General features: G+C 40.3%; 1 protein-coding gene across 1 annotated transcript; it reads left to right on the forward strand.

Moving 5' to 3' along the window:
- Positions 1 to 362: 362 nt before the first annotated feature.
- Positions 363 to 10,991, forward strand: zbtb38 (zinc finger and BTB domain containing 38). Its single transcript, XM_086081591.1, has 3 exons — positions 363 to 528; positions 1,059 to 1,326; positions 6,720 to 10,991. The coding sequence occupies exon 3, from the start codon at positions 6,753 to 6,755 to the stop codon at positions 10,344 to 10,346; it is 3,594 nt and encodes a 1,197-aa protein (XP_085937717.1). The 5' UTR covers positions 363 to 528; positions 1,059 to 1,326; positions 6,720 to 6,752; the 3' UTR covers positions 10,347 to 10,991.
- The last annotated feature ends 203 nt before the right edge of the window (positions 10,992 to 11,194 follow it).

Consider the following 11,194-nt stretch of genomic DNA (forward strand, 5'->3'; position numbering starts at 1 on the left):
ACAGTATTCATGACATTTTGTCAAGCGCAGCATTTATCATTAGAGTTTACTTTTAAGACAAGACTCGAATGTACTAATGGGAGGTGATTCTGCCACTTATCATAGATAGTGAATGATTTAAATATTAGATTAAAAAAAATCTAATTATCGAGAGACATTATTTAATCCGTTACAAATGCTGAAATGATTATAAAAAAATGTATCAAACATTTTAAATAAAATTGGCGCACTTGCTTCTCAGTTTATGTTCGTCAGTAAACAGCTCTTGCGATCTCTGCTGGAAGTAATAGGCACTGCGGTCTCATTCTCCCAGGCAGCCAGCAGAGGACGCAACACGGCAAAGAAAACTGCCAGCCCGTCAGATGCCGCGAGGAGGCGGGTGTTCAAGTATGTAACGTGTGCAAAACAAGTGCTGTCATTTTGTTTCTCATTTCAGGCCTAAAGACTACTACACATTTCAGACACATCAGACAAAAATATACATCACCCGAAACCTGCGCGGGCAAGCAACGGTACCGGAAGACAGAGGTAAGCCTGTGCAATATTTTTTTCTTTGTTTCTACAAGATACTCTTATCGCCAGTTTAACAGATGGTACAAAAAACGCCTGTCAATCTAAACATCCTTATGATTAGGTAAGGCATGTAACTTGTTTTATAACTTCCATTGTGTAGTGTTATACGTAATGAGCAAGATGATGTCATTTTACAGTGTAGAGTACAGTATGTCTAAATATAGCAAGCACATCAAGTGTCAAGTTATGCTAGCTATAGCCTGCTATGTTGGAATGATTGCTCTGACATGACCACACAGAATTTGACTGGAAGGTATTGGTCTATGATTAGACTAAACACCGGATACTGTCTTCTCAGCTGCCCTGCCGATGACAAAAAAATATGTTCATTACATAACAATAAAGATCTGTCTGCCACAGCACTTCCTGAATACCACAGAAGTAACTAGGCCTCAATCTGAAGCATAATGGTGGCCTCGTCTATGTATTTGCTGAAATGGTATCGTAAAGTACTGCTTGGTTTTTTTTCTCCCCCTCATCCACAGCCTCGAGCTTGTCTTTGTGGGTCAGTGATGCAACCAGAGTGACGCAGCAGTGGCTGCAGCTCTCACAAGGCTACTAACTATACATGGCAATGCAAGAATCATGGATCGTGTGCCAGCAGTTTGTCCCGCAGACAGCTACTAGACAACAGGGAAGGAAAGGTGATGGTGAACGCTTGATCCAGAGCAAAGCCATAACAAGAATTTAGTGGTCTGAAACTCCACAGGGATTTCCAAGGCAGCACATTCAAGAATTTCTCTGCACCTTTGGGTAAGCAGCTCGTGCAGTGTGCATGTTGTGGTGGCATGGAAGATCCCAGGGATGCGTGTGAAGATGAAGGCCCAGCCGCCCAACCCTAAATGCTTTTTCAAACATATCCTGCTCCCTGGTTCAGATAGAGTAGACTTCTAGTATCATAAAAAAATACAGACCACACATTGGTGTTGGAGTAAATTAAATATTAATTTAAGAAACCCTGTCGAGCAGTCTTTCTCAAATAAATGCTGTAAAAAAACTAAACAACAACAGTTAAGTGAAAATAAATGTCTTCTAAATTTGACACACCACTGAGAAGAGTGCTGTAAACAGCCCTGCCTAATTTAAATAATTTAAAAAAGAAGAAATCACCCAGTGTTTAAAATGAGGATTGGAAACTCAAGTTATTCTTGATGCTCTTGAATAAATGCCGTAGGCGTGTATGTATGCTGAATTTTCTGATACCACACCCCTCTCAACTGTCAATCTAATGCTAGTACTATGACCTGGGAACACAAATGCTACTTTGTTTAGCGTCTTTCTTCAGCCTACACATAACTACATGTTTGAGTCTAGAAAATATACATGCTGAAAGCCTCGAATGGCTGGAATATACCCCACTGGGTTGTTGCAGGCTTTTCTACACCAGGGACACCCTTCCATGTGAAGAGTAATAATAATAATTATTATTATTAATATAATGATAATAATAATAATAGAAGGTTACATTAATTCCATTAACATTTATTATTTTTTTTAGTCCTTTCCTGCAGGTCATTCCCTCTTTCTCCCCCATTTCCTGTCAATACTTCAGCTGTCCTATCAATTAAAGGCTAAAAGCAAAACAAAAAAACAAAACAAAAAATAAATAGCTGAAATTGCGCATTTCCGGTTAACATACATGGTGCAAGAAGAGAACAGAGGCATTGGACTTGGAGTGCCTCCTGTCAGTTAGCGGATGCCTACGCACAAGAGACATTGTTTGCCTTTATATTATGTGTTTTATCACAAATATACTGCACACGCTGATATTCAATAGTCTGGATAATATAACGTGTGAAATAGTTAGTCTTTCTGTAGGACAGAAAAGTGAATCGGAGTGGGCGTTGGAGTCAAGAAAGTACATTGCAAGCAACAACAACAAACTTGACCTTTTTAGATTATTTTGCTTTTCTTGTATCACATTGTTGAAGTGTCGAAATGATTGAAGTATAATTAACCCATTAAGCCCTAAGCTATTTTTCAGGCTTTTGCTCGAAAATTTACATACCCAAAATAAAAAGAGGATATCTCTGCAACCACAAGGTCTATTTGAATAATTATTGTGTTATAATAAAGGGAACACTTGTGAGATTTGTTCAGATGTATATGTTCCTGGTTAAAAGTAAATAAAGATGGCACACTGCACAAATGTGGAAAAAAACACACAAAAACACTTGTGTTTTGCATAAAGTCGCACAGCGGGAGAGCTGAGTTATTTAATTGTGTGGCGCAGTACCGATTTCTATATTTGATAATTAAATTAGTTGCCGTTTGAGCTGTGTTTGGGGCATATAAAATGGCTTCTATATTCTTGTAGGCCCCGGTTCTGCAGTTTAATTTGATGTGTGACATCATTATATTGTTTCATGATTAGGGCATTGTTTCACACAATTTCTTCTTCAAAGTCTGAGAGGACCCAATTGGGGGGCTCTCGGGCTTAAAGGGCTACAAGCTTTGAAAAAAGGTGTTTCATTAAAGGTCAAAATTGAAATATAGGCTAATCTTTTATTTTGGATTCATATTTTTATATCCGACTCCAGGGGAGTCAAAGCCTCCCTCACCAGTCATACAACTCACCGCACATCACTGTTCTACACCATGACAACATGGTTCTCTAACAGGCACATGTGCAACCCCTACTAACTAGTGGTGTTTAAAGGTCAAATAGAGTATTCTGAGGACAGTTACTTATTTGACTTAATTTACACACCTGAAAAACAGGTTTGCATCCATTCATCCTGCCACTTGCCTCATGTAAATTCTACTTACGTTGTAACTTGGTGCAGATTCTAGTGAGGTCTTCATTGCACAATACCATTTTGGCTATGGACAATTCTGAGCTTATGTCACAAGTCAAAATAGCGGCCTTATTTGGTGAAATGACGCTCTCCGCTCATTGAAAAGCATTGGACTTTGGATGGTAGTAATGTGATTTGTGAGTATTATTTTGACTTGAAAATATGATGACATGTTGTTTAACTACTACAACAATCTGCCTGTTTTGTATGATAGTCACAGGCAAAAGCAATACAATACGTCGTTTGTTTTCACCATGTAAAGGAAGCGTAGCATTGCTGACATACCAGAAATGTTCGGAATTGTCCATATATAGCTCTACTTGCCTCGGTTTAAGGTTCATTTTTCCACTTATGTGACAGGAAACTACAAAACCTACATTTCATCGAGCAAATCAGTCCATATGATACACACTAACAATAACAATAGAGGAGAACAAGACTCTTGTTTATTTACTTCCTGGTATGTGACTGGCTACTTTAAAAAGACAAATTTCACTAGTGAATAGAACAAGGACAACAAGAAAACGGACCACTGCAGCAAAGTGTAAACTGTAGAATATAATACAGCAGTTTCAAAAGCTACGCCAGGTTAAGTTAACATTCGCATGTGTTTATTGTTGTCATTTCTAGCAGTGGATTCACAAATGTTAAAATGACCAGGCAATGAAAAATCTGTTAGACCAAGTAGCAGTGGTTAACAGTATGGTGTCGGCACATTTGGAACCTCGGATAGATTTGGAATACTACTTTGTAACACCAGGTTATGCCACTGTAAAAGCACCACTAGCAAGTCGAGCCGTAGTGAAGTGAGTAGCTAGCTACCAATACCATGCGGTGAAAAGCACAAACTAGTGTACCGTCTGCTCCTCTGTTTGGTAAGAGTTTTGGTTGGCTGTATTTACTTGTATGATACATCAGTAATTTCTGAATGTATGAGTTTGGGTGATCAGTCTCTGTTTGACACTTGCTGGTTTCATTTTATGTCCAGTAGATCTGAAAAGGTCAGAGTTGCTCTTAGCCATCTTGATTAGATGAAATACAATGTCATGTGACACCCCCACCCACACCGAGTTGTGGAAATAAAAGTCCTGTTTTCATCCTCAGAGGCTCAGAGAGCCATAGTGGGTTCAGCTTCAGCCCCTCCCCCCTCATCTGCAGTGCTGACGCATCTGCTGCTTGTGCATCAATCAACAGTCTCTGTCGGCAAATATCACGCCAGTATCAGAACTGTTTAACTGAAGCATTCAGTTGTCATGCTCATTGAAATTGTGAGCAAAAACATTTGGAGCAGTCTGTTCTTTGCTTGTAGTAACAGAAATTAGGAATACTGTTGCCGCCATCTTCTCTCCGGTTCTGCATTGGCAACCACTGCCTCTGTATAAGCACAGGCAAAGGAGGGCTTGTGTGTAACATATTGTTACACTGGGTGAGACAGTGCATGAAATAATGCGCAATATAATTTTTTTCTCAGCATTGGCTTGCAACCGAATAGCTGGTGTGGTATTTGTGGGGGATTAAAGAAGCGTTTATGTATAGCAGCGGACCCCTGCTCTTGTATTGGGTACCGAGCTCGTGTGATGTAGCGCCCAGCAATACTCAGTTCTCGACAACCTTGTGCTATGCTTGATAAAAGTTGCCGTTTCCTGCATGCCGGTTGCCCAGCTAGCACAAAGGCGAGCCCATCCTCCAGTATAGCTACACACTGCGGAAGGACAGAAGAGGGACAGCCCGAGAAGAGAAAAGCAGGGCAGAGCCACTTTTGGACTTAGGCTGCACAGATAGAGGCGAAGGACAAGAAAGCTGGAGGAGTCATCATCACACAGAAAAGGAAAGGAGCAAAGATGTTTGAAAAGACTCTGCTTTTTACAGCCCCCGCTGTTCACCAACTAGAAAAATAAGACTTCATTCTTATTCTCGCTAGACAGTTTCTTCTTGTAAAGTAGGTTTGAAATGCATAGAAAACTGACAATGCGTTGCCCTCCATCATTTTCTCTGACTTGCTAAGGTATGTTTTGCATGATTGATCTCAGTATACATTTGTTATTGAGGCACACTTTCAAGGTGTATGGCATTTGTTTAGTTAATGTTTTTAGCTGTTTTGTTTGAGAAGACAGTATATACTGTAGACACTTCTTAGTTTGAGGTGGAGTGGATTTTATATTTCCCTTGAGCATTCAAATGTAGTTAGGTGTTGTGAACTTATGAGCTCAACCTGCGTGAACAAAGATTTGTATACAAACCTTTTTTTTTCATTAAGCAAGGTATGGCAACCTTAAAATGTCAAGGTGAAAATTGTCAAGAGCAGACACATGCTATATCACACATGGTGCATCACACGCTGTGACGCCGTTTGGTAGAATGTCCGTTGCAGATAAAATAAGAAATCCAAACTGCAGGCAGAGACGAAGATTCTATTGAACTTTGAGTTTGGGGTCCTCAAAACAACATATTTGTGGGGAAAATTGACAACAATAAATCACAGTGTTGCTTGCAATCCAGCATCATCCCAATACCGTGCAATAGTAGATTGCCATAACAACAAAGGCCTGTTGGAGAAAGTGGACAAGGAAGCTGGCTGGTTGTATTTTCAGCAATATGGGTGTTTAAAAATGGTGGCCATATTGTATTTCTTGCGCTGTTAGAATTTTTACATCAACAATATAATGTCGCAATATTTTACTTATCAAAGTCTTCAAGTTAAAACTAAATGTAATACAGTAGCTACACGTGACTGTGATGATCAAGATGGTTGCCTAAAAGAAAGCAATCCAAGTGAGATATGCTAAATGAGGCAGTAGGACTCAGACCAGTGTCACTGACATGGGTTGGCCACATAGTAACAGCTTCATGCTGTGATGAATCCTCTCTTAAAGCAACAGTGAAGCAACTGCAACTTCCTTTGTCTTCATACAAATTCTGCTTTGCAATCAGTTCCACAAATTTACACGGTGAAAACTGGTTATAGAGCACAACCATTTTTTTTTTAAACTAGGTCACAACCATGCTTTGATTTGTTGATTTATCTCTGGAGTTTTTAAATTATTTAAATTACATAAAAAATCCAAATCTATCCAACACAAGCTGTATCAAGATTTATATATGAAAACAAATAAAGGGGACCAAATGTCACTTGTGCTAAATAGGAATAGTGTATGGCCATTACAAAGAGTCAATGATTTACATAAGAATGTTGACCTGCTGGCACAGATGTTATCTGTCCGGTTGTTACTGCCATCTAGTGTTGTGATATGAGCAACATTTTGTCAAGGGTCTCTATATTGTTGTGAATTTATGTTTTCATATTTAATTTGTAGCACTAATGTAAATTGTTCTTCTTCTTTTTTTTAGATGGCTGGGATTTGTTGCCTCAGTTAGAACCCGATGGATAGTTTTCACCCTCACACCGTGCTCGGCAAGCTCAATGAGCAACGCTCACAAGGTCTTTTCTGTGATGTTACTATTGTAGTGGAGGATGTGAAGTTCCGTGCCCACAAGAACATCCTGGCAGCTTGCAGTGGCTACTTCAAGAATGCTCTGACAAACGACACATGGAGTTCTAGCCGCGTGCTGGAACTGATGGACCTTAAGTCTGAAGTTTTTGCCTGCGTCCTCAACTTTATCTACTCCTCAAAGGTGACATTGTCTTGTGCCGAGGAACAGAAGGAGCTAATAGCAGCAGGGAAAAGTCTTGGTATTCCCTTTTTAGAGAAGCTTGCAGGGCAAGAGAAACATGACAAGAATCAAAACCACCCGGACTGTGTTAAGTCCACAGACTGGAGCACAGCGAGTGTGCTGAAAAAAAACAAGAAGGAGGCCACCAGACCTGAGGAGACTGATGGTTCTAGAGGACCACGAATCACCAATGCCTTCTCTATCACTCAGGTGTGTCCTGGGAACAATCCATTCACCCCACTGGAAGAGGGTAGGCAGTCACCAGATGAGGGCTATCTCCCAGCAAGTTGCTCAATATCCTCCTGCCTTGATGGGATCAATGAAACAACCCACACATTCTTAGACCACTCATATGCTGTGAACCAAGTACCAGAAGAAAAAGGTCATATGACTCAATGGGACAGCAAGAAGGTGTCTAAGTCAGCAGCATTACAACCAAAGCAAAGTACTTACCGGAATTCAGGCCCACTCAAAAAGCGCCACGGGCTTAGAGGTGATTTGTTTCGAGATGCGTTTCCAACACACACTGAACCACACGCAGAAAAAAATAATACGTTAACTCCAATAGTAGCCGAGGGAGTGACTTCAGCACATCCACCCTTTCCACAGAATGAGCAAGACGACCCCATTGATGCACATGTTCCTTTTTCCAACAGCCATGTCCAGTTAGCTTCAAGTCCTTTGACACTTCCTCCTCAATCAGAGGACAACCTCTCAATCTATGGATGTAAACGCTGTCCAGAGATATTTAGAAGTGAATCTCTCCTGGCAATTCACTCCAAGGTACATAAAAAGTGTTCTGGTAGTCATTTGTTTTGCAAGTTTTGTGACAAAAAATTCATCCATCTGAAACGGCTGCGCAACCATGAGCAAAACTGTCCTAAGGCTGTGAGGGGAAAGCCTGAACAAGATTCCAGTGACGTGACTGTCAAAGAAGGGGATGTCGATTCAGTTAGCATTTTGAGCGAGGAGACCATCAAAATGGAGTTTTCTCCTGATAACCATCCCGTGACTGACCCCCTTCTTGTAAATCAATTAGAGACCCCAAAATATGAAAATAAAAAAAGGTCAGGTGGCAGTCAGAGAAGATACCACTGTAGTGTATGTAAACGAGTGTATATAACACTTTCCAGTCTGAAGCGGCACGAAAATGTACATTCCTGGCAGAGGGCTTATCCCTGTCATTACTGTAATAAAGTGTTTGCATTAGCAGAGTACCGTACCAAGCATGAAATCTGGCATACAGGTGAACGCCGTTACCAGTGTATTTTCTGCCTGGAAACATTTATGACATATTATATCTTAAAAAACCATCAGAAGTCTTTTCACGGGATTGATCCCACACTAGCCATTAAGCGGAAATCTGCCAATGGTGGTCTGAAAGCTAGTGTTTATCCAATTAAGCTGTACAGGCTTCTGCCTATGAAATTTAGGAAACGACGATATAAGACATACAGTCAGACATATTCGGAAGGTGATGAAACAGACTATCAAGGCCCACTTGACAGCAATCCTCCCTGCTCTCAGTCTGAGGGAAATAGTCTGAGCAGCTGCCCCGACGGCGGTCCATTGCCTTTGACTTTCATGGCAACAACAACGATGGTGGCTCCTGTCATGCCCCGCATTAGCTTTGACAAGCGCTGTCAAAAAGATATCGACCAAAGTTTGCACCATAGCTATCAGCAGAGAGCAACAGGGAAAGATGCTGAGCATAGTTCGAATTTAATTGACTTTGACTGTGCGCTCCCCAAATCTAACCCAGAGAATTGCCCTGTTGATAATAAAGGTAGCCCTCTTAATGTAATTAACTCACATCACATGAGTCAAAATGTGACATTCCTAAACTCACTGACAACTGTTGAAAAGCTCAGTGAGTTATCTGCTTCTGCAAAAAGAGTTGAGAAAATGACAAAGGAAATGCTTGAGTCTAATACTGAGAAAGTGAGTCTAGATAAAACTGCGGGGTCAAAGACACAAACCTATTTTGCTAAACCTGTGTGCCCGGGTCCATCTGCAGATGGTAATGCAATGCCATTATGCCAGATAACTGTAAAAATAGGTGATGAAGCCATCATCCGCCGCAGAATCAAAGGGTCCAAGCTCTTCCCAAGAAGGAAAAAGAGAGAAATGCGAAAACTGGGGGAGGAGGAGAGCCAAAGTCAACTCCATCTGGATGACAAGTTGGAAAGCCCCAGGCTCCGCTTCAGACCAGACCTTTCAGCTTTAATATCTGAAACTCGTGAGGATCCCAATGATTGTGACAAGGCTGATGAGCTTTGGCGTCCCTACTATTCTTACAAAGCTAAAAAGAAGAGAAAGAAAGAAAGAAAGTTGAGATTCAAGCACAGGCGAGCTTTGTTTCATGAGTACAACGAGACAGTTAGAACTGACACCGGTGCCAGTGAGGCTCGATTGGACACTTTGCAAACAGGAGACAGTATCTCAGGTGGGGGAGATGTGAAACGTAGTCTTCACAGGAGTTGTAGCCCAAGGACAACCTACAACTGTGACATTTGTGACAGCACTTTTATCACTGAGACGGGTTTAAAAGCACACATTATTGGTTGTCACCCATATTTCTGTCACACTTGTGGTAAACAGGGCCCCCCAGGGGAGACACCTAATGGCAATGATTACATTTGCAACAGTTGTATGGAAAGTGGCTCATGCTTTGATAATTCAAGCTGGAGCTCCAACCCAGAGAAGAAGTTCCGCTGTTCCTTCTGTCCCCAGCGGTTTCTCTACCTTGCCACCAAGAGGAGCCATGAGAAAAAGCACCAGGAGACAGCTGGAAGTAGTTACAGCATCCAACCATGTTTGGAATACTTGGATAACTTCAGTGCGGAAAACAAAAAAGACTGCATCAAAACAGAGGAGGATGACAATCAAGAAAGTTCTGATGTGCAATGTGAGGAAGGAGGTAATTTCCCTATTAAGAAGCCTAAAACTGAGGATACCCCAGAATTAATGACTTTAACTCCACATCAGGACATTACATATACACACATTAAAAGTTCTTCATCACCCCAGACTGAGGCACAGCTCACTTTGGTATCACCCTCAAAAAAACATAAAATGAAGCATAAAAAAATCAAACTACCACATTCTTTAGATCTAGCTTTAAAATCACACGCTCAAAATAGAGATGCTAATACGCACAAGGACAGTTTGGAAATCTGCATCGTAAATGATCACGAGAAGTCCAGTAAACTGTCTACAAAGAATGCATTGGACTTAAAAGACAACCACATTTCTGCACAAAAGCCAGAGGAAAGGATGTGTAAAGACGAAAACAATTTCTAAAGCCCTTTAACCATGGACATCTACAGACGGTGAGAAAAAGAATTCAGTTTTAGACACTGCTGTGAATAGTAAATGTAATAAACTACCGTAAGTTGTAACGTCTGCAGCAGAGCTTAACAAAATGCTTCTAAAGAACGCACTGAATATTAAGGTCTAACTTCTGCTGGAATTGTATCCTGTAGTCAAAAAAGAGTGACTTTATAATGTACAAAGTAATTTATATAGGTTGTGAAGACCTTTTGACAGACTTTATTCTATTGTTTATGCGTCACTTTTAAAGGAGATAATGCGAGCTAGCTGGAAGACCCACAAAAATGCGCTTTTTCCCGAAAGTAGGTTGAAATTGTGTTTTTGAAACATTTTCTTTTTGTGGAGACAAATTGGATCCATTTTAAAATTGACGGCAATGTTTAAGTGTATGTGGGAAACACATTGTCAAATTTGTTGGACTCCCATAATGAACATAGTGGGTTGCACTTTATACTCTCATACTCTGTTACAACTTACAATAATTTCATTACAAACCAATGGAATATGTAGTAATCCTTTTGGTTTTGAAGACAGCACCGCTAAATTACAACAATTTGTTGTTTGTTATATTAATTATATAAATGATATAAAATGTTAATAAAAAATATTCATGTACATCCTGTTGTCTGTTTGCTGAGTTACAGAAATCATATGATTTCTCATTGTTTAGTAATCACTGACCAATGTCCTATATTAATTGAAAGAAGAAATCTTTACAAAAGTATTGTAAGTAACCTCCCAAATATAAAGGTGGTTACCAACTCCTTTTGGTAAGCAAAATCCAAAAGATTAATTCCCCTCATCCCTTCTGCCTTGGA

The sequence above is a fragment of the Leptonotus elevatus genome, chromosome 7, assembly GCF_054856555.1.
Source record: "Leptonotus elevatus isolate MCC_2025b chromosome 7, RoL_Lele_1.0, whole genome shotgun sequence".
NCBI classification, from domain to species: Eukaryota; Metazoa; Chordata; class Actinopteri; order Syngnathiformes; family Syngnathidae; genus Leptonotus; species Leptonotus elevatus.